This window comes from Rousettus aegyptiacus, unplaced genomic scaffold (assembly GCF_014176215.1).
Source record: "Rousettus aegyptiacus isolate mRouAeg1 unplaced genomic scaffold, mRouAeg1.p scaffold_m13_p_3, whole genome shotgun sequence".
In the NCBI taxonomy this organism is placed as follows: domain Eukaryota; kingdom Metazoa; phylum Chordata; class Mammalia; order Chiroptera; family Pteropodidae; genus Rousettus; species Rousettus aegyptiacus.
Window position 1 is genome coordinate 31309231 of NW_023416306.1, and position 24462 is coordinate 31333692.

Consider the following 24462-nt stretch of genomic DNA (forward strand, 5'->3'; position numbering starts at 1 on the left):
ATACCACTCAAAAATCTTCCTTAACACTCTTTTCTTCTAATGGCATCCTTGCTAGCCTAGACCCATATTTTTGTATTCTTAGACTGTTAAAATAGCTTCCTCCCTCACTGGGAGGCAGCAAGATTGATATACTAAACACTGTGCATCGTGGTGGATAAGAGGCCTGTGCCATTAATACCAGCATAAAAGCATGAATAAGTTACTTAGGGGCACAGTACAGAGTCGAACTAGATTACTTCCTCTAAGAGCCTTCCCAGCAATAAAATAGAAGCTCTACTTTGTGATTTAATAATTTTTAAAATAGGAACTTTTGATCTTATAGAAAGCTAATGCTTCATGGATGAATAATTTCATGATGGGTGTTGTCCAGATTGCTGTTGGCCCTAGTCTGCATATACTTTTAGTATGTTTTTCTTAAGTTTGCATACATATTGCAGGGATTTATTTACATTTGGACATTTTCTTGTGTGTGCGTATATACATGTGCTCTGTATTTTAAAACTTTAAGAAATTAGTTTATGCAAATATTCTTTCCTTGCCTAACTGCCTAAGGACTTTCCTTATCAAATTGCTGAAATTAGACCCTCCAGTACAAATGGCTAGAACAGACACCCTTGTTTTGTTCTTGGTCGTATGAGGAAAGCTTTCAGTCATATTTCACCATTAAATATGTTGTTAGCTCTGGGTTTTTTGTAGTTGCTTTTATTAGGTTGAGGAAGTTTCTATTTCTAATTTGTTAAGTCTTTTTTTTTTTTTTTTTTTTTTTTTAAATCATGAAAGGGTGTTGGACCTTATCAAATGTCTATTGAAATGATCTGGTGTTCTCCTAACACGGTGTATTACATCCTTTAATTTTGAGATGTTAAAACAACCTTGCGTTTCTGGGATAAACTTTAGTTGGTCATGGTATATAATCCACTTTGTAGGTTGCTGGTTTGCTAGAATTTTGTGAAATATTTTTCATCCGTATTGATAAGAGGTATTTTTCTGGTGTGTCTTTTCTTGTAATGTCTTTTCTTTTGGTATCAGTAATACTGATAAAATGAAATAACTGTTTCCTTATTTTTTGGGTGAGTTTATGAAGAATTGGCGATTGGTGTTAATTCTTTCATTGTTTGGTAGAACTTACCAGTGAAGCCATCTGGGCCTGGGCTTTGCTTTGTGGGAAGTTTTCTAATGGCTAATTTAGCCACTTGTTATACATTTTCAATTTTCCTTGAGTCAATTTCCATAGTTTTTGTCTTTGTCTATTTTCGTCTAGGTTTTTTAATTTGGTGTCATACATTTATTCATGGTATTCTCTTATAATCATTTTATTCCTCTAAAGTTGGTCATGATGTTTCCGATTTCATTCTTAATTTTAATAACTTGAATCTTCTGTTTTCTTGGTTGGTCTAGCTAAAGGTTTATCAGTACTTATTATGATATTATTGACTCTATTTCCTATACTGTATATTACATCCCCATGACTCCTGAGTCATGAGTCATGGCTCCTGAGTGCTTATTGACTTGGTCCTAACATCTTTGATAGTTTGTTTATAAATTGGTATGGCAAGATATTTCAGACTTATCTTGTATACTTCCAGGTTTGTACCTAGAATCAGTCATTGTCATAAGGAACCCTGGCATCTTTTAGTGGGAAATGGTATTTCGACATGTCAATCTGGTAAATGATGTTTATTATTACTGGGTTGGTCATTGTTCATAGGTCTCTTCAGTGGACAAGGCTCTGAGAACTTTTTTAAGGTAAAATGCCTCATGAGTTAATGTCAGTAGTTTAAATTCAAGACTACTTTTATATCACATGTTTATTATCACCTCCACACTCTGAATTCTTGTTCCCTGAGAACTGGAGATGGCAAAATTAGAATATGCCAAAATCACTTTTTTGCTTTATCCCACTTTATGTATATACTAATCTAAGAATAACTACTAATACCACCATCATTTTCCTCATTCTTACTCTAATCTCTCCCGAGCCCAGCTATTTCATTAACATTTAAAAAGAAGTAGGAGAGGCTCCTTTTCCGTTCCAGAGACTTCTATAAAGGTTGACTTGGTTTTGTAAAATATCATGGTCATCAGCAACAGAATTTGACACACTAAATAGAAATGTTTCAGTTCCCTCTGCTAGGCAGCAAGGTAGTGCATCATTTTTTGTTTCTGTAAGAATTTTCTGGATTTAGGATTTTAAGCTTTACCTGGAAATCAGTTGATAGAACAAATGTCTAATCAAATATTTTCTGCACACTTATTTCAAGAAAAATGCTTAGTTCAATTGTAGTACTAGCTTTTAAACCCACAATAGCAACATGCACACTTGTATACCCAAGGGTCATGGTCTTGATCAGTATTGGTGAACATCATTCAGCAACCAAGAGGCACTCTGTATGGACGTGGGAAGTGTCTGCAGACCTATTACACAGCACGGATTGCATACTCATACTTGTTTTTACTGTTTGCTGTCCCATGTGTTCCTACCTGGAACCATTGTCTGCTGTCATTCCATTATTCTGTTACATAGCCAATGTTTTTGATTATCTGGAATAAATTAATCACTCTGCTAGAGTTCAGTAATTTGTCGTCATCTTTCTTCTTTGTGACAGTCACTACATGGTTTTTCCCTGTGGCAGTCTTAATACAAGGCTACCTCAATTAATAGCCTTGAAAGTATATTTTACTTGATAGAGAGAGCCCTTATGTGAAAAAATGATAATGCAACAGCCAGTGCCAGCCCGAAAGACAGATAGGTGTACCCACTGCTTCAGGAACAACCTCTGGGACCCAGTGCACCTGAATCAGCCATCAAGCCATCTGGAAGTTGCAGAGATTCCCCACCTCCCTCCTTTTTAAATAGTACTATATCTGCATACTTTGTTTATATACCCATTGTATACCATACATTCTCCATTTGAGACATCATTTACTTTTATTTCTACAATAAGTATATTCTTAATAGTCACCATTAATACTTATGTCAGCATATCCAGTCGTTCTGGTTGTCTAAAGCCAGTGCTGTTGTTGACTTCCCAGGAAAGGCTCATGGGAATAATCCCTGTGTTTTTTGGTGCTGGTAACAGTTTATGCCCTTTATACTTGAATATAAAGTCATTTTGTTGGCTATAAATGTTAGGTTCATATTTTCTTCACTTAATTATCTTAAATGCTATTTCTGTTTATATTTTTGTACAGAACACTGCTTTTAACATGTTTATTGATACTCTAATTTCTTTCCTGTATTAAGTCTCTTGTTTGTTCTGTCTACATACCCAATGGCTATTTTCATTTGAAGAGTCCAACTCTTTTACTGGGAAATGTCTCAGTGTGGGCTGTTATGGGTTGATATTCTCAAGTATACATAGTGTTTTCTTTCACATATTTAAACATTTTATTTGCTTTCCGGACATTTCTCTTAAATTTTAGTTTTAAGCATTTGTACTGTTGTTCTCTTTCTGTCTTTTTCTTCAGAGACTGGTATTATCCACAGGTTCAGGTTGGGTTGTCTTTTGCCTATGTTCAATATTCGGCGCTTTCTTTTCTCACATTCTTTTCATTTCTTTTTTAAAATTTGTTTTTTACTTTAAATATTTTTCCTTTTCACGTTAATTTCTCTTGAGGTATTAACTGTTGAAAGTTTATTTTTGTGTTTCTTTTGGTTTAGTCGTCATTTTCATTTTTGAGCTAGGTAAACTTAGGTGCATGTTATTATGTCTTTTATGTTTTTTTTCATGCTCAGTATTTTTTTAGTACGTTTTGAAACAGAAGACCATTTTTGTTTTCTAGGCACTTTTTTTTGGCATGTTTTCATTGACTATAGGGGTATTATCTTGCTCTTTTTTTTTTTTTTTTAACAATAACTTTGTATGGAATTTGCCCTTTATTTTTCTGTTGCTGTGTGAAGTAAGTTTTCTTGAACTTTTAGATAGCTTTTCCAATTTCAGAATGTTTCCTCTTTTTCTATATAATTATGTTATCTTGCTTTCTGAGATTTCCTAGCTCTTCTCTCTTCCCTCAATTTTGGTCTTTTTTTTTTTTTCTTTTTCCTATGTTTGTGGCTCAGTTATAATTCTATTCCTAGTTGTTTCTCCTGATAGGAGTCCTAGCTGGTTAGTTTCAAGAGTTTATGATGGTAACTACCCCAGCCCCTTGAAACCTTTCTGCAGTCTGGGCACTTAAGCTTACTATTGGAGTTGTTGGAGCCCTACAATGCCAGCTTCTGTTCTCCAATTGGCTCACTTTACTTTCCAGGGAACACTTCTTAACCATTTGGTTAAGTGGGTTTCATTGACTATAGGGGTATTATCCTGCTCTTTATTCTTTTTTTTCTTACAATAACTTTGTATGGGATTTGGCCTTTATTTTTCTCTTGCTCATTTTTATGTGCCATGAATTTTCTTGGACTTTAGACAACAATATGGTTCAGAGTGGCTAGGTTTTCCTCTTCTTAAACCACTCAGACACCCCAGTGCTTGCCTCTTCTTACTTCAAGTGGCACAACTTCTATCCATTGTTGGTTTTTCTTGTTTGTGTTTTGGGGTTTATGAGAGGGATACCTTGTCATCTAGGTTTGTTGTATATTGTTGTACATAGGATTTTTATTTTGTTGTAAAGTTGCAAGAGTAGTTGAGAGAATTCTTATATACCCCTTATCAGATTTATAGCATGGTGCCACTTTTGTTCTGTCATATATATATTTTTTCATGTATGTATGTATGTATGTGTATGTGTATATATATATATACACATACACATATATGTGCATTATTTATAGTTCTGAACCATTTGGGAGTTTATTAAATATATTTTGCCTTTTACCTTTAATATTTAAGTGTATTTTCTAAGAACAAGGATGTTCCTTTATACCTACAGTTTCACTATCAATTTTTTTTTAAGATTAGCATTGGTACAATGTTATCTATGGTTCATATTCCAATTTTGTCAATGTGGGATTTTTGCTTCTTCTGATAATGTCAGTTACTCCAGTAATATTCTTTATAGCATATTTGCCCCTTCTAGTGTAGAATCATCACAATGTATTTATTTGACATCTCTTTAGTCTCCATTAATCTGGAGCAGTTCTTAGGCTTTTTTTTGTCTTCCATAATATTGGCAGTTTTGAAGAAATATAGGCCAGTTATTATATAAAACGTTCCTCAATTTTATTGTGTCTAATGTTTCCTCATGAGTATATTCCAGTTATAGACCTCTGATTGAAATACTACATAACTGACCTTGAGTATTTTTCAGAGTACTGCTTGTGGAGTCACACGAGGAATGTTGATTTTGATCCTTCAATCAAGGTTTTGCTCATTTCTTCTAATTTATTGTTACTTTGTTTTGTCTAGCAACTGAAAAACAATTTCTGTGGAGACACTTTGAGACCATGTGTAAATAGCCTGTTCTTCATAAAACTTTCCCCCTTAACATTAGCATTTATTGATTATTCTTTTCTGAACTAATCTTTACTCTGTTGGTTGCAAAATGATGTATAGCTCTTAGTCTTTTTATTATTGCCATATTAGTAAGTACATTTTTAAAAGTTTACCCTTACCAGTGATCTAAGAAATAAAAATTCAAACAGGAACTGTTTTATTGATTGAATTGGCCTTTTTTTTTTTTTTTTTTTAAGTTGGAAAAATTTGAGGAAGCAGGCTCTTTTGTACTGGTTGGAGTATAAATTTTTGCAGGCTTTGTGCAGAATATTCTTCTAGGCATTTCACATCTTTGTATTCTAAAAAAGCTATCATGGATATATATATACAAATTAGGTATAAAATTGATCTCTGTAGTGTTTATGTAGTAATTAAAAATTTGTTAGTAAGTGAAATGCAGGACCTATCCAGTGGATTGTTAGGCAGCCAATAAATATTGTGCTATATTCACAGTAAGGGTGTGTGTGTGTGTGTGTGTGTGTGTGTGTGTGTGTGTGTAGTACCCTACGAAGTAATGTTTAGTATTCTGTTTTTGATATCACAGAAAAATATGTAAGTGCCAAATAAATAGTTTTGGTACTAGGTGGTTACCTTAGGGGCCACTTTTCTTGTGGGATGTGTGAAAATTTTGTAATTTAAGGACATTTAATTGTGGGAAGTAATGAGCATTAGTGTGCTTGGAATGGAGCAAGGCTGAATGAATACGAGTAAGGTATACATTTTAGGTTTGAGACTCAGGGAGTAGAAAATATTAGTATAAGGGAATATGGGCAGAAATTAATAATGTAGGTTTTCAACACCAGGGCACCAATGGTTTGCTTTCATTCATAGAAGGTTGCCAAACACAAATATATAGCGGAAAGTGCCATCTTTACAGAACTCATTTTCCTCTTTGATTTTTCCCTTTTACCTCATTCAGTTATTTCATGCCTTTGGTACTTTGGCTGAAAGCACTGGGACTTCTCAGTTGGTTATGGGTCAGGGAAATGATTAATGTACAGGTAGGTACAGTGAGAATGTATGTAAGGTCCTTATATACACTGGGTAGCACTGAGGTGAAGTTGGCAGTATGTGTAGACACAGTTTCTGTATAAACATTTTTCTGGCTGTGATGAAGTAGCTCTGTAGCAGTTCAGCTGAGGTCACAACAGGCAGGCATGGCTTGGGACGAAGTGATTGGCCATTAGATTGGAGGAACCGGGTGAAGAAAGCTAGCTGGATCTTGTATGATCACTCACCTACATGGACGTCGAGATTATTTGAAATATATGTGTATTTAAAGCAGAGAAGAAAAATTTTCATTATTAGCTCCTGTGGGGATCATTCAGTAATTTGAACTGTTTAACTTTTAAGATATTTATGTTGGAATTAGTAACTTTTGAAAAAAATAAACTTTTGGAGTAATTTTAGATTTACCAGAGAGTTGCACAGAGTCGCATAGAACAGAGTTCCTGTATACATACCGCTCACCTAGTTTCCCTGTAACCATGGTACCTTTGTCAAAGCTAAGAAATGAAATTGCTATATTCCTATTAACTTGCTGCACAGAAGAGTAACTTTTTAAATGCCTTTTTCATTTTTTATTGCCAAAAATACCACAGACTGAAACCTCAAAAATTCAGTAATACGATTTTTTAAGAAAGGATTTTGAGTGAAAAAAGCAACTGGAAAAGTTTTCTGCAGAGATGACTAGTGTTTGAAATTTTCCTTTTCTTTTTAAGAAATTTTGTTAAAACCATATTTTAAGATTGTGATTAAAAAAAGAGTAACTTTGAAAATAAATTTTATTTAGATAAATACAGTCTTTTCAGAAGTGACCGTGATACCTTTGTAGAGTTGACAGCAGAGATTTTTTGCTCTTCTGACACCAAGCCTGGTTCTGAGCCAGGGTGCTGGCAGTGCTTTTTACTGCTTCCTGATTGTTCACTTTCTTTTATGCTGATTATTCCCATCTCCAAAGGGGAAAGAAAATTAAAATGAGTAAGATGACCAGTGAGGATGAACAAGAATGTTAGGTCATTTGGCCAAGGGACTGGGACCTTTATGCTATTTAATTTGGTACTTATTTACATTATGGGAACAGGTTGTATGCATTTGAGAGGTCTTGATTCACAGTATCTTTTTTTTTTTTTTTTTTTTTTTTAAGTTAACCAGTATTTCTATTACCATAGTGCTGGAGCCCTTGAGAGCTTTTATCTGTTTGCACCAGATTTTGGCATCTAACATATTTTTCATGCTTAAATCTTTAACAGTTGTATGTACTTTTCAGGCAACAGCTGAACAGATGCGTCTTGCTCAAGTGATCTTTGATAAAAATGATACAGAGTTTGAAGCTAAAGTTAAACAGGTATGTTTCTAGCAAAGATCCTATCATTTTTGTATTTATTTTTATTATGCTTTAAAAAGATAATTTTACTGAGATTTTAATTTTAAAGTATGCTTCTTGCTTAGTCTCAACTAGTTGTATTTTGAATTTATGATTAAATACCTGGCTAGAATGAAGAAATTGAGTATGTCTATCTTTTTGGTAGTAGAATCTTTGAGTTACTTGTGTTAAAGGTGAACAGTGAGCTAGACTTTTGTGAAAGCATATTGGCATTTTTATACCTGTGTATAGAAAGTGTATTTAGTCTTTGGCAAGTTTTCAGAAAATTTTGTTTAATGTTAAGAAAGAACTGAATTGCTCTTTCAAACGTGGTGATTCCAAACATATTGAAAAAGCATAAAATTAAATTTTGAGATGATGTCTGCATTTAGAACTTTATCGAAAGGACTTGTTAACAATCTTAATTTCATATTCTTTCCTGATAAGATTCCTTTTCCCTTCAAGATTCTGGATTATAACCCTTACCTCAGTCCAAACCTTGGTAGGGGTGGGGTTATACCAGTAATTTTTCCTTGGAGTGAATGTCCCATAGTGAACTCTTTAGCCCTTTAGTGTATAAACTCTTTGTTCTTACTTTTGGATGCTGTCATCGGACTAATGGTAATATTTTTGGAAGGCCACAAAAAGTACTTATTAAAGACATACTACACATTGCCTTTTATCTGAATAGCATAGCAGATACACAGTAAAAGAACAGAGTTTGGACTTAAGTGCTAACTTTACTTCTGTCTCTTACTAATACAATCACTAGAGGGGTTTTGATATTTTATTAGTCTTAACAATTGCACGTGACAAGTATTGGTTTCGTACAGATCACTAATAAAAATCTGATATTATTAGTAGATATCCAAAGACCGAAGCAGTGGAAAGCCCTAGAACAGTGGTCCTTAACGTTTTTGGCACCAGAGACCAGTGCTCCTATGAGAATTTAATGCCCGATGATCTGAGGCGGTGTGGCTAGCCCTGGGGAGTGACTGTAAATACAGATGAAGCTTGGCTTGCTTACCTCCTGCCATGCAGCCCAGTTCCTAACAGGCCGTGGACTGGTACTGATTTGCAGCCCAGTGGTTGGGGACTCTAGAGTGTTTAGAGCTTTTGCTGTATAGTATTATAGGGAGGAAATGAGAGAATGGCGTAGTGCAAAGAGCTGTATTTATGAGATCAGGAAACCTGGATTCTAGATAAAGCTTTGCTATTATTAGTTTTTTGACCACAGAGAAATCACTTCAAATGTTGAGGTCAAACTATTTTGAACAACAGCTAGTACATGTTAAAGTAGTTAAACATAGTTAAAACATAACAGATACTTAAATCATACATTTGTTAATTGAGAACCTGTATTGTGCCTAATCTGTGATTGTTCCTTATGATGAAAATGTTAAGTAGCTTAATCTCCCTTGTTAAAGAGAATGCACCAAAGAGATTTCTTTGATTATTTCAAACATAGCACCCTGTTGAAGCTGCTTGAGAACATAGCATATTTTGGAATGATTTTTGTGGTAGCTGCACAATTCTACTTGTGAGACTTTAGGGTGTTATAACACGTATGTGGAATTTCCTAATCCAAGCAATAATAGCCTGTGTAGGGAACTTTGTCCCTGTATAAAACAGGTGGACTGGAGCTTCTGTTAATGGTGGCCACATACTCAAAGTCTTTGGGAAATTTATAATTCTACTTAATAGTTGAGTAGTTTAGAATTTTGGGAATCCAGGCCATAGAACTAAATTTGAGTAGTTAGCTGATCCTGAGTATTCTGAGGATGTTGCTATGTACATGTAGGTGTGCTACTAACTAATAATCTGATATTTGGTCAGCTTGGAGGAGGAGGGTTGATTTGTAGTTTGACTCTGCCAGTATTGATGAGAAGACTTGGGGTGGCCACACACACACACACACACACAGGTAAACCTGTTCTTGGGTTGTAAGCTCGGAGTCTAGACAAGGCCATCTTTATGTGGAAGGACTGCATAATTTCCGTCTTTATATAGAAGAATCTTAAAATTAATATCAAGTGCCATTTTGTGGTCCTCCTGAACATTTTCTTATAATTTCAACAGCTTATGGAAGTGACAGGAAAAAATCAGGATGAATGCATAGTGGCCCTACATGACTGTAATGGGGATGTGAACAAAGCTATCAATATATTGCTGGAAGGGAATTCAGACACGGTAAGATTATTAATAAGTATTATTAATTGATTTGCAGTGCTGAGATTTGTCTCCAATTCCATTTTACATTTTAAACTTCACCTAATATGGGGGTGGGGGTGGAGGGAATCGTGGGTGCCATTCCATATTTGTTTTAAGTTCCAGAAAGAACACTAACCTGAAATGACTTTTTGTTATATATGGTTTCTTCATGAAGTTGTAGAATCTGAAGACTCGAAAGAGAACTTGGTCATCTACTGCAGCCTTACACAGTTTCCAAAATTCTCTGGGCCTGTGGACATTTTCACCACCTGAAAAAACTTCTCTTGGCTCCACTGCTCATGTTTCTTCATCTCAATCGTCACCTCTTACTACTCCTTATATCTCTAGACTAACAGAAAACCAGGATTTGCTGGTATATCTATTTGCTTATGTGTGAATATTCTACAAACACATTTTTATGGCAGTTTGACAGATGTATAAAAGGAGCAAAGTTGTTTTTTTTTTAGCTTAGTAAAGTTTGAGGACCATGTAGCCACACTAGAGGTCATCTTTTTTTATTTTAGGAAGGATGCTGCAACTAAATAAAGCCATACCAGGCAGTTGTTAGCCCTAATCTTTTGATTCCTATGTGGAGATTGCACAGTATTTCATTTGTATTTTTAAATTGAGGAAACCATTTCAGAGCAGATTAAAACAAATAATGATTTATCTAAAAAGGGGTACAAAGATGAACGCACCAAGAAGTGCCTTGTCAGTGTTCAGGTTTAATTAGGTTCTCACTTTCCAGGGGATAGGCTGTATTAGGGTCAGGCTGTAATAAAATGAACTGCCCTGATAAGCTCAAAAGTAAAACGAATATCTTTTTACTTAATATGGAACAAAGAGAATGAATTTTGTAATTAAATAATTACATACTTGGGAAAATATTTCACTATTTGTGTATAGCATCTGTGGGTAAAATTCCACGCACAGTAACACTGGTACACATGATTGACTACCAAATAATGTCAATTTTTTGGGTAAATATATCGTATTAAATGATGAAATAAAATTTTGTGTAGCTTTTGTTTGCTGATAGGCACGTATTTACTGGCTCTTATAAAATATGGGGAATGTGTTTACCTCATTGCTAATGGATTCATTGTAGAATAGCTCTCTGTTATTTTCAAAATGAACTGAAAGACTTAACTTCCCTCTTTATTAAAAAAAAACAACAAATAAGTGAATATTTCCAAGTTATTAATTGGAGAGCCTGCTTTCTTTTTTTATGATAGAGATAAGACAGGGAACTACTTTTTGTTGCCATCGCTTTATCTCCAGCAGATTTCATGCCTTTTCAGTGGTAATTGGGTGAATTTTTAAGTCTTAAAAGTCCAGTTCTCTCTCTGGTTTATTGACTTTTAACTTCTCATTTGTGGTTCTGGGCTGAATGGTACACAAATCTGGCTTATTTTCTTCAAAATCATAAAATGGCAAATTAGGGCTTCACTATAGACACAAAAGATGTATGCTTGCTTGGAAGTAAGGGGGCCGTGAGGGAAATCTAGAAGCAGAGGGAAAGTACTTTCAAAACCCTGGTTTATTTAGGATTATTTTGTGGTGCATCTTTTCTTTCACACTGTTTGCCTTGTCTCTTACCTGGTTGCTGTCTGTAGCACCTATGACTAACCAGCTGTAAGGAGTATCTTCTCTTGACTAGGGTAGAATTAATTGGAGTGGGGATGCTAGAGAATGTAAACACCTAGGGTTGCTAGGAGCAAGAACATTTCAGTAATCCATGAAAGCAAACAAATCTTGTCTTGTTGGCTAACATTACTTTGTGCCAACATCTTCTGAAACAAAATTATTACTTTGAAAAATGTCAAGTGGAAATTGTCCATGATATTTTTAAAGATAAATGTCTTTCTCATGTAAAGGTAGCTGTCACAAAGGAAAACATGATCATAGTACTAAACTTTTTGTTTCATTATAATGCTTTTTGAGTGACAAAATAGTTTTGAAAAATCATTCCCTTGCATTAATGTAATTAAAAAACAAACAAACCCTAATTCGTGTTGAGTAGTTCTTGACAGATATGAAGGTGTAGGAGAGTGATTTTGAATGGCTGGCCTGGAGAGCTGTTTTTCTGATTACTAAATGTGAATTCTTCTTAGTGTTTCTTCAGACCTGTCCTATAAGTAGCAAAATACAGATGACAAAAGTTCTGTTGAAAATTTGTAATAAGTTTACTTCGAAAGCCTGTGTGCATGCTTGTAGATTATTGTGCAAAGTGTGTGATATTCTCTAGCATTTTCTGTGGTGTTAAACCAATTGCTTCTTAAACGTCTTTTCCTACTTCTCTCCTCATAAATAAGTTCTTGTCAGTGTTCGTAGAGTTCACGAGCCAAGACTCGCTTTAGGGTTCTTTTTCTGAATGAAATGGAGTAAGATGTTTTCCTCTTAAATGTTTTACGAAGAAAGTGTGTCCCTTCATAATAATTGAGTACTTTTAGGTCTGGCAGTATAAAGACGTTATACATTATATATGTAGGTACCTTGTGCTGACTCTACTGTGTGTAAATTTTTCAGAACCTCTTGTTAACCTAAGAAGAGGACAGGATTCAATATTATATAGTTGTCTTGTTTAGTCATGTTAGTGAACATAATAAATCGAGTTTGTATACTGTGGAGTTATTTACTGGAATAAATAAGCTTTATTGATTTCTCTAATTAAAAAGCAATGCAGAAAGATTAAAAGGTTAAATCAAATTAAACTTCCTCCTATAACTACTTTTAACTTTCATATATATATATTAGATAGGCTCTTATTGAACTAAAAAATGTCCTATTTTATATGCTGTTTGCTGATAGCATGCTTCGTTTATATCAATCTCTTGTACACTTGGATCACTCTTAAAATAGCTATATACTACTCCCTTTATGGATATTCTAGATATTTAGGGAATTTCCCCTCATTTTATTCTGGTTATTGTCTATATATTAATGTTTGCACAATTATCAGATTATTTCCTCTGAGTAAAGGCCTGGAAGTAGAATTGCTGGATCAAAAGCTGTGAACGAAATAAAATTTGGAAGCTGTTAACTAGTAAACTTCCAGGAGGGTTAAAATAGATGCATGCTTACCAGAATTAAGAATACCTGATTATTCCACTGTAACTAAAAATGTTTTAAATCTGGCTTCTATTTTGGAAATAATTCAGCTCTCTTTAATTTTAATTTATTAATTTCCAGTGTTTATGTTTATTTGGATATACAATGTTAGTAATTTGGGGATTGAATCATTTCAACTCTTGTGAAAGAATACAGATTATGAAAAAAATAAATAGAAACAAACAGGCCAATTTTGGGATTTCCCAGTAACACCCCCTAATAGCCTACTACTTAGATTCACAAGAACATAGTGTCTCATTTTTTCCTCAGCAATTTTTAATATATGGTATGATTTGATTTGGGGTCACCATTAGAGGAGAGATGGAGAAGGAGGTTATATAAATAATTTGACTTCTCATTGGGACAGGTCTTTGAGGTTGAAATTTAGGGTACTTAATTAAAAAACCTCAAATTTTATTTGTCTAACATTAAAATTTTTTAGATGGTTACTTTGGATAATTGAATAGGGAAAGTTGTATTCCTGAGATTTTAGGGCATTTTATGTAACTTTGTAATCTTTGAGCTAATCTATGTATTTAATAGTTTTAAGGCCCACTACTGAGGTAGGTTGGGGGCGGCATATAGTGGCAGCTTGGGGAAATGACATTTACTTTATTTTCAGATCAGCGTAGGGAAAGGCTTTCTGGTAGGACAACATATAGTAGTTGTAAATTCATCTAGTTGCTGTAGTCTGTATAGCAAAGGAGCTAATAAGCAAGAGCTTTGCCGTCCTTATCATCAGAAAGACCTGTATGGAAAAGAAAATGATAGGCAAGTGAGCTGCAAGGCATGGGTGATTAGGTTTGAAAGACACACGCATGCATCCTTGATAATCTGTATACACTTTCAGTGACCACCCTGAATGACAACTCTTATCTTCGGTAGACCTCATGGGAGACTGTAGGAGTGAAGAAGAAGAATTTTGGAAAAGAAAGTTCAGAAAACAAAGAGAATAGAGAGAAGAGAAATGAGAGGGAAGTGAGTCGTGGACGTGGAAACAACAATCGGAAAGGAAGAGGTGGCAATCGTGGGAGAGAGTGTAAGTATAGACCTTTTCCTTTAACTTTTTATGATCAAATTTTCATACATACTGAAAAGCTAAAAGAGTGTTCCAATAACTGCCCATAAATCTACTTCCTCAGTGCAACATTTGTTATTATAGTTAGTACTTAGTAATGAGCTGCAACTAAGTAGTTCATTAGAACCCTAACTGATGAATTTCATATCAGCACTGACCTGGGCTGTAGACAGTTAGTGTGTTATGTGTTTTAGGACTGCCTTCTGTTGTGAATTAAGTATATCCTCTAATTTTAAAAGAGGTTTTTCATTCACTGATAGATGAAGCTGTTTATTCTTCTTCACATACAGATACTCATGGTATAGGCAGGTGTTAGAATAAGCAGAAAGTTGCGGAAGAAGAAAAATTTTCTCAGTACTTTCCGTTCAACCCAAGTTTTGGCATTATTTACCTAAAACAACATATATGATATGCTGTACAGACATACCAAAGTAACTAAATTATCAACAAATAATATGTATGTATTTAAATACCACTTTAGAGACTTTTGCTAGTTAATTCCATGAATATTTGTTGGGTGCCTATTATATAGCAGATACTCTTACAGGCACACAGCAATGAATAAAACAGAAATCTTTGCCCTCCTAAAACTTATCTTTTACTGTAGAGTAAGATGTAACAATAAAAAAGTAACATTTTATATTAATATTTTAATGATGTTATGTAAGGATTGTGCTGTGGGGTGGGGGAGGAGGCAAAGAGATGGGTTTTATAGGGAGATCAAGCAAATTTAAATAGAGTGACCACTAAGAAAGGCCTCACTGACAACTATGGGAGTTAAGCCCTGAAGGAGATGAGGTCAGCAAGCTGTGTCAGTATGGCTCATAAAATTTCTTTGTTATATAGAATCATTAATGCCAATATAGGATGAGGAGAAAAAAAGACAGTTGGCATTTTCTGGACAGAATCCTATAAAAACCTGTCTCTAATACTTATATTTTCCCAGTAACTCAGTGTTTCCTTGGTGGTGGTATTTTGCTATCCCAAATGCTGTGGTGTATTACCTAGTTGATAACAAAGGTAGTTTTTGGAAGCAAAGTTATTTTAGGGGAGGGGAAGTCCAAATAGAAGAGAGAAAAAGTGGTATGGCCCTTTTTTTTTTTTAATAGAATTTTTACCTATGAATTAAGTAAGATGTGCTGTCATTCAGTTTTGAGCCACTTTTATTTGTTGTTTTTTTTTCCTGTGTTTTTGAACTCTGTTTAAATTTTAGCATTTTAAAGAAAGTTTTTGTTTTTGCCTTTAATAGTTGCCTAGTATGATTATGTGTAAGAGGTGCTCTTTTCTTCTGTAGGTAGAGGTGAAGAGAATGGAATTGATTGCAATCAAGGGGACAAACCTTCGGACCGTAGCAAGCGAGCTCGTGGTAGAGGTAAGACAGAATAAGGGGAAAGGAGATGATTGTGACTGAAGAAGCAGGATAGCCTGTTGCTATCCTGGGCTCTGACTAAGGCATGACAGTGTACTCTGAAAAAATGGTTTTTCTTCTGAAATCTTTTGATTTATTTACTGATGCCTATAAATGAAGTATTTGGATTTTGTAATTTTGAGGAAACCTATTGGTTGTTTTCAAAGGAGCTAAGAAGACACTTTATATAAATAACTTAAAACTTGAAGTTCTGACCAAAATGTCATTATTAATTCTCCTATGTTTGACTTTAACAAATGTGTTTTACTCACTGGTTTTAAAATTAATATTATTTACCCATTGATTTCTACCCCCCATCCTCCCCATTTTCTGTTAGTGATCATTTCTTTACATTTTATTAATTTGGGATGTCATTAAATCACTTCAAGAATGTACTTACATATATTTGAGAATTGTGACTGAATTTTCTTAGGGTTATAAAATGACGTACATGATATAATATGCAGACTCTCTTTTGATTTAGTGGAGGAGCTGCCTGAATTGATTGATGTGTTCGATCCATTGTTCAATGCAGCTGTGACTCTTCTTCAAATGAACGTTATATAGTGGGAGAAATTTTCATAAATATTAAGTGTAGAAATAGTATAGATAGTGCATATACTGCCAGCTCCCTTGGCTGTTCATTCATCCAACTGTTCATTCATTCATTTAGCTTCCACTATATGGGGTAAAGGTAAATGATTTCCAGAGATCTGAAAAAGAGAAAATTATATACAAACTTGCCAGGCACAGTTAAAATAATATTGGAATTATCAAATAGATTTTAATTATAATTCCCTTTTCTAACCTTTTTTTATGGTGACTAATTTTAAACATAGAAAAAGTGCAGAGAGTAGTTAAATGAACTCCATGGCCTCTTATTCTTATTCAACAATGCTTAAGAATTTTAGCCATGTTTATATGTCTCTTTCTTCCTTCTTTCTCTGCAGAAATATTTTAAAGTAGATTTTTTTGGGTCACTTATCCCCAATTACTATGGTAAGCATCTCTGAAAAATGTGGACGGTTTCATACGTAACTCTATAATGCTATTTCACACCTAAAAGAATTGTAGTAAACTGTAGCTATCATCTAATACTCAGTGCATACATAAGTTTCCCTGATATTAAAAAAAAGTCTTTTCATAATTGATTTCTTTGAATCGGGATTTAAACAAGATTTATACATTACATATTTTGATTCTCTATAATCTGGAGTAGTTCTTCCCCATGTTCTTTGTACCTTTACTTTTTTCTTCGTAATTAATTTGTCATCAGAACCATGTGATTTGTCCTATAGGATGTCATGTTTCACATTCTACATTTGTCTTTTTGTTTCTTTGGTGTCATTTAGCTTATTTCTGTAGCCCTCATGTTTACTGTAAATTTAACTAAAAATTAGATTCATGCTCAGTTTTTAAGGTAAGCATGGGTGGTGTTGTGTATCTATATTGCATTGCATCAGAAGGTACTTTTATGTCTTCCTTTTTATTTAGTGATGTTCAGGTTAATCAGTTGTTCATTTTTAGTGAGCTTATTAATGGGTTTAGAATTAATTTAACCGAAATTTTTAACATCTTTACTTTGGTTTTTACAATTTAGTTTTTAAAAGATTTTTCTTAGAATTTTCCAGATGAGTACTGCAACATATATAATTCCACATTGTGATTTTCTTTGTAGTAAGAATAGTCTGCTCAGGGGAAGTGTTGGACCTTGCTTTCTCTCTCCTAGGTTGAGGGCTATAGCTAGATCTGTTAGCACTTTTTTTTAGTGAAATGAGTTTTTGTGGTGTTTATGTATCTTTAGAATTACCTGTTTCTGAAATGTTTTTCTTTCTGTGAGTTGGCCAGAAATTTAACAAAAGTAATAGCCAACATTTACTCTGAGTGCTTTTTTTGTAGCAGGATTTTGCTAGTGATTTCCATGCATTTTCCTTTAATTCCTCAGTAAAACCCTCTGAGGATTGTTGTTGTTGTTCTCATTTTACAGATGAGAGAACTAGATCATTTGGTTAGAGTTTGAAGTAGTTCTGTCTTATTCTGGAACCTGGGTTGTTCAGGGAGACCGAGGGAGGGAGGAGAGAGTCTGAGTTGGTAATAGGGGTTTATCTGCCTTGTTGCCTCTTTCCTTTCTCAAGAATGACAAACTTCTTTATTTTAGAGGTGGAGGTAAATAAATAGCTTTCCATTATGGAAAAGTGGAAGGACTTAACCAAATGGGTAGCCTTGAAACCAAGTCTACTGGGAACTATTTCTATGAATTGAAAGGAGCCAAACCAAGTAAAATCTAGAGATGATACTAGCTTGCATTAAAATCCCTAATTGAAGCATGTTTACTTTTAGAAAGGTGTAAAGTATTGGGTAAGAGACTTGGATTAACTCTTTATAAACCCACATAGACTTAAAAAAAAAAAAAATCAGGCTACCTTCCTCCACGTATAAATAAACTTTAGTGAGGTATAGTTTTTATATCGTAACACCTATATTTAAATATATTTAATCAGGCTATTGAAGGATAGTGGTCTGTGTTTGGAGATTTCTTTGAATTAGTATCCAAAATCCAGCACAGGGCAAGAGGGAAAAAAACATTTATATAGTACTCAATATGCCATAAAACAGTTATTTTGTTCAGTGAACATTAGTTAAGTCCAGTCTGACAGTAAGTGAATAATGGTACAGGATTAATAGTACATCACATTCATAGTTAAAGAATACACATTCTTTGCTTTATGCAACATGTTCCTTCCCAGAAGCTGGGTTGTAAGATATTTAATGTCTTAATTTACTCTTTTATAGTGTGTTTGAATTAGCCTTAAAACAATTGATCGTTCTGTCTCTTTCCAGTTATTTTTGGTCTGTGGGGTAGCAGGCAAATTTTAAAGTGTATTTAAAAAAGAAGTACATGCTTTAAAAAGTATTTGTTACTTTTATTCTTTTCTTTTGAGTATACTTATGGGCTCTCTTACTGACTTCGTATTGGCTTTCCCTCAGAACACTAATCTACATTTGTGATTAAATCTACTAAAATTACAGGTTGTTAAAATTTCAGTAAGTCACCCCTCCCTCCTTAATTTTCACCTTACTGCATGATATTGGTTTTAAAAAATATGAAACAGCATGGATTTAATAAGCTAACCTGTAATTTTTTTGATAATATATGTAAAGAATTTGATATTTTTTATTACACAAAAGTCATATAATTTGGGAGTATGTTTTATAGCATGAAAAGTATGAACTCCAGCAAATGAAGTAAATTAAATTCTCTTTTATGCCTCGGTTTTCTATATTTTTCCCTGAATGTTTGCTGTATATATTTGGAGGATCAAGAATTAATGCGATACTTGTAACAAATAATTTTTCTGTAAGACATTTAAAATTTGTGGAAAAGTATTTATGAGTTGCTTTTGTGAGAAAACAACATCCTTTAGAGAGGAGAGTAGCAGCTGTGCTTGGCTGTTGTCAGCATCCTGGTCTTTGCTTTTTAGGAACTAAGCCTGGTGGTTGGTGTGAAAACCTTTAGAACATTATAAATGTTGACCATTTAGAGATACTTGGTTTTCAAGTAATATCATGTTTTGTGTGCAATATGTGGAATTTAGCTGGCATTTATTAAGTATCCACCATATGACTAAAAGTGTTCCTGGATGATACTGACTTAATTTTGAGGTTAAAGACCTGTTAGAAATTTATGAGATTTGGAGTGTTCTGTGTAAAGTTCTTTTCATGTGCCATGAAGTAATTAGTGAAAACTTAAGTATAGTTCTTTGTTTGAGGAGCTTAAACTGCTTACCATTGTGTATATTTAGGAACAAGTTTTATAGTGACAATTCCAAATTTGCCACTGTCACTATAGGTATAGGAAAGATGTTAAGGAAGATGGATATTGTCTGTACTCCTTGGTTTTAGACTTTAGGCCTCGAACTGCCTACCTTGGAAGAAAAGAAAAACAGAGGGTAACGAAAAGAATAGAATGATTTTATTGGCCAGTTAATTACTGGAGAAAAGGTAAAGGTATAGCATTTATCATTACATTGGTTCGTTCTTTATAATAATCTTTAATTTTGTTTTTCTCTTTTACTCTGAGCTGCTAGGTGAAAGTAGCTGTTTGTACCAGATAACAGTGTAGAGAAATGGTGTATACACAGAAAACAATGTTATTGGTAGCACTACTAGCCAGGGGAATAGGAAAGAACAATTTGTTATCTTGCTAAAATTTACAGTAAATAATGTGTTTTATTTTTAAAAATCTACCTAAGAGGTTTGGCTTGTTTGTCATTAATAACTTGAGTGTAAGAATTAACTGTTTCCATATCTAGAGAGAAAGACATGTAGTTGATACTGACTTTTCCCAGGGAATTTGCAGGTTTTTTGAATTTAGGATATGTATCTTTTTTCTTTTTTTAAAAAAATTGTTGTTTTTTTCCCTTCCTTAACCACCGCCCACGGATGTTGCCGTCTCCCTTTTTAAGAACTGGATCTCTGAAGGCAGGGTGTCTCCCCCCACGCACTCACGGTATGCACCCAGGGCCTGGCGCACCCGGGGTATGGTCCATGGCTCCACCTTGGGTGCGAACCCAGGACCTTGGCGTGCAAATGAGACACGCTAACCACTACACTATGGAGCCACACCAATGTATATTTCTTTTATAAATTCCTTTTTTCCCTTTCATGGACATCTTGCTTTCTGGCTCAAGTACGTTGGTTATAATTTAATGACTTCTTAGCAGAATCCCTTTTTAAAAATGTCAACACTGTTAACATTTAACCAGTGTTAGTGCCATTTGCCACATGCATGCCATTGAAATGAATTCTCTTTTGTTGTAATGGGTCTACTTATCAAGAGCTATTGTGTTTTGGGAGCATTTGAGATTTTGCTTCTGGCATGTTGTATGTTTGGCTCAAATAAACTAAAAAATGTATTGTGTTTTTTCTTTTGCTTTCTTCTTTGGTAATAGTGTTCATTATAGGCAAAAAGAAAATATTCTTGAGATACAATTCATATACCATACAATACATCCCATTTATAATTCAGTAATTTTTATTCATAGAATTATGCAGTCATCACCATAATCAATTTCAGAATATTTTCATCACCTCAAAAAGAAACCCTATACCCTTTATCAATTCCCAGTTCCTCTACCTTCCTCATCCCCCACCCTAGCAATAAACAATCAGTAATCTACTTTCTAGTCTGTATAGATTTGCTTGCTGTTCTGGATGTGTCATAAATAGAGTCTTATAGTGGTTTTCTTGTGATTGGCTGCTTTCACTTAGCTTAATGTTTTAAAGGTTCATCAGTGTTGTAGCATGTATCAGTACTTCATTCCTTTTTATGGCTAAAGAGCATCCCATTGTATGGATAACATCCCAAGGTTTTTTGTTTTGTTTTGTTTTGTTTTACAGTGAAGTGTTTTCATTCTTGACCTTCTCGTAGGCTGTGGTAAAAGCTGTGGATGAAGTATTACCTTTGCTTTTTGACAGTGTTACAGTAGCAGCTATTGATATGCATTACTAAATTTTTCCACTTTCCAGGACATTTCCCTCTATTCCCCTATCTTTGGGAGTAGGGTAGATTTTTAAGGCCATATTTTTAATAGTTTAACTCTAACTGTTGGATAAGTTAACTATGCATGACTAATATGCATGATAGTTATATTAGAATGGCTTATATGTAATATACCCCTCAGAAACCACCTTCTTCTGAATTTGACTAGTCTCATGTACCTCATTTAAGTGGAATCATAAAATATTTGTCCTTTTTTGACTAGCCTGTTTGACTTATCACAAGTCTTCAAGGTTCATGCATGTTGTAGCATGTGTCAGAATTTCCTTCTCTTTTAAAGGCTGAATAATATTCTGTTGTATGTATCTACCACATTTTGCTTATCCATTCATATGTTGATGGACACTGGGGTTGCTTATACCTTTTGGCTGTTGTGAGTAAGGATATTGTGAACATGAGTGTTCAGATATCTCATTCAGACCCTACTTTCACATTTTCTTGGGTATATATCCAGAAGTGGAATTGCAGGATCATATGGTAATTTTTAATTTTGGGGGGGAACTGCCACACTGTTTTCCATGGTGACTGTATCATTTTAGATTCCAACCAAACAGTATACAAGGGTTGCAGGTTCTCCACGTCTTTGCTGACCCTTGCTCGTGTTCTTTTTACTCTCTTTTTTTGATAGTAAGCCGTCATAATGGGAGTCAGATTTCTCTAATGATGAGTGATGTTGAGAATATATGATATGCAAATATCGTACGAGTTGCCTTTGTACTCTATCGATAGTGTCTTTTGATGTACAACTCTAGTGTGTATATTTTTCTTGCCTTTGTCTTAGGTGTCATATCCAAGAAATCATTAACTTGGTGCTCTGAAGCTTTTGTTCTTTATTTTCTTCTAAGAGTTGTGTAGATTTAGCTCTTGCATGTAGATCTATAATCCACAGTTTAGGATTTCGATCAAGAAAGATCGAAGAGTTGTTGAATAAAACTATTTGTTCTTGCTAGTTTTCTTGCTTGCTGCCATTTTGGTTATTGCCAAAGTCCTAGTATTTGAAATGCTATTTAATAGTATAGTACTTCCAACTTAGCAATTTCCCCTTTCTTTTTCTCATTTCATTTTATAGTAGAGGCGTACGATGTCATGATGTTTGCACTTGTTGGTATTAAAAAACACAAAATATTAAAAATAACCTGCTTGTGTTAAGCTGGTACACACAAATATTATACAAGCAAAATTAAATTCTCTCCTTTTAAATTAATAACTAGGTGGTTGTGTCAGTAGGGACTAGCAGGTTGAGTGCACTGGAGGAAGATGGTACTGTTAGGAACAATGACATTATTGTTTGCGTAGGTGCATTATAGGATGAAGTTGGTAAAATTATATTTGTGTAGGACGTAAATACTATTTTATACTATAATTTTTTAAAGGATTTGGACGTGGCAGAGGGAGAGGAGCAGGAAGATTCTCAACCCAAGGCATGGGGTAAGTCTTAACCATCCTGTTTTTGTAGTTAGTACCTTCTCTAGTTTTAACTCTAAGGTTTTCCTTCCTCTATTCCGTATCCATTTTATCATGGCGAGTCAGATGTTTTCTATCCTTAGAAAGTAGTAAAAAAGCAAAATAGTACAAATAAAATTGTATTATAATAGGCCTTAGAGCAGAGTTTCTAGCTTTGGCTCTGTTCACATTTTAGATTGGATGATAGTTGTTGAGGTGGTGGGGTGTCTTTTACATTGTATTATGTTTAGCAACATTCCTGACCTCTCCCTACTAGATGCTAGTAGCACCCGTTTTCAAGTTGTGACAATCAAAAATGTCTCCAGGCATTGCCTCATGTCTTCTGGGAGGGAGGTAAACAATTACCCCTAGCTGAAAAGTTATGTTGGTAAATCTAGCAATTGTCTTTGAATGGTACATAAATCCAATGTTTATATAAAAGTGATCATTTTTTCCTGAATTATAATAGTAAAGAGTATTATACTACGTAAGTGATATAATCAGTTGTTTATTCATTATTTCTTATCGTTTTTTTCACTTTGTGCTGCTTCTAAAACATTAGCTCCCCCTGAACTTTTATGAAAAAATCTTTTAAGCATCTTACAGAAGTCATATGTAGATGACAGTCAAGAAGGGAAAGAAATTGGTTCCAAGCAAAGCCCTTTGTTGTCTCTTCATAACTTCAGGGCAGCACTGTTGTGGGTCACTGCTTTCAGGTGGTACCTCCTGCCATCTCTGTTTTCTGCCTGAGCTCCCTGTGGACGAAGGATGGAAATACAGGGAGCAAACACTTAAACATGTATGTCCAGCCCAGTAGCTTTAAACTATTTTGTGAATTTTGCTGTTTACCTTTAAAAACAGTCTTTTGTGATTAAAAACAAAATTTGTTGGTGATAGCACAATAAAAATTCTGTTGTGAAAAATTTAAAGGTAGTATTTAATTTGGCCCTAGTTAAACCTCTGAATCTTGGGAGTGCAATGGAAAAAAAAGAGGCAATGAACAAAATTTAAAAAAAAATTATAACCATTGTTTTTATACAAGGATCATAAAAATCAGTTGTAAAAGGTTCAAAGCCAAACTTAGATTCTGACTTGGGAAGAAAAGACTTACTGACTATATAAGTCTGGGTTTAGTTTTCAGGAGGGCTTTTCAGAGAGCTCTCTTTTTGCCTAGAATGATTATAGCTCTACACTTGCTTTAAGATGCAGATGATAGCAACTTAGAGAAATAGGGGTATTATATAAGAGTGCATGGAAGGTCCCTAAGCAGCCCCTGTTTTTCAGAAGATCTATATCCTAATGGCCAGAGAGCTATAATTAAATAGGAGAAGAAGGGTGAAGTTTCTCATGGTGTTTCTAAGAAGGAACAGAATTTATTTGGGAGAAGATGATGTAAAGTTAACTTTATGACTTGATGATTGCTTCATTTGCCTTTATTCTTTATTTAAAATGCCAGGACATTTAATCCTGCAGACTATTCAGATTCTCCATCTATAGATGGGTGTGGGACAAAACCAGTAGTTTGGGAAGCTGCTCAGAATGGTGCACATGAGGGAAGTGGTAAGTGTCTCTTTTTTGGGGGGATGTGTTTTAATTGAGTTGTTAATAGACATACAAAGATAACATCAGAGTTTGCTGATGGAGGATAATGAAAAATGGCCTGCCGTCTTACCTCTGAGACTACTGTTCACTCATTCTTAGCATTTCCAAAGTCTCTCACTTATGAATCTCACTGACGTAACGTAAATTTGATTTTTTTCCTTCTGCACTCTGAGGAAGAGGTTGTAATTAATCCGTGTAAATCAGCACAAACCCTCCACTCAAATCTCAGTATGTCAGGGATGTTTAAAAAAT

The 24462-nt window shown here is 34.4% G+C and overlaps 1 protein-coding gene across 9 annotated transcripts in view; it reads left to right on the top strand.

Moving 5' to 3' along the window:
* Nucleotides 1-24462, top strand: part of UBAP2 (ubiquitin associated protein 2) — a 92188-nt gene that overhangs the window by 30211 nt on the left and 37515 nt on the right. For all 9 annotated transcript variants that reach the window (XM_036239429.1, XM_036239427.1, XM_036239431.1 and 6 more), the window contains 6 exons: nt 7702-7779; nt 9877-9987; nt 14005-14158; nt 15492-15569; nt 22539-22593; nt 24065-24168. In XM_036239429.1, coding sequence (XP_036095322.1) covers nt 7702-7779; nt 9877-9987; nt 14005-14158; nt 15492-15569; nt 22539-22593; nt 24065-24168 — 580 coding nt within the window. The remainder of the gene's footprint in view (nt 1-7701; nt 7780-9876; nt 9988-14004; nt 14159-15491; nt 15570-22538; nt 22594-24064; nt 24169-24462) is intronic.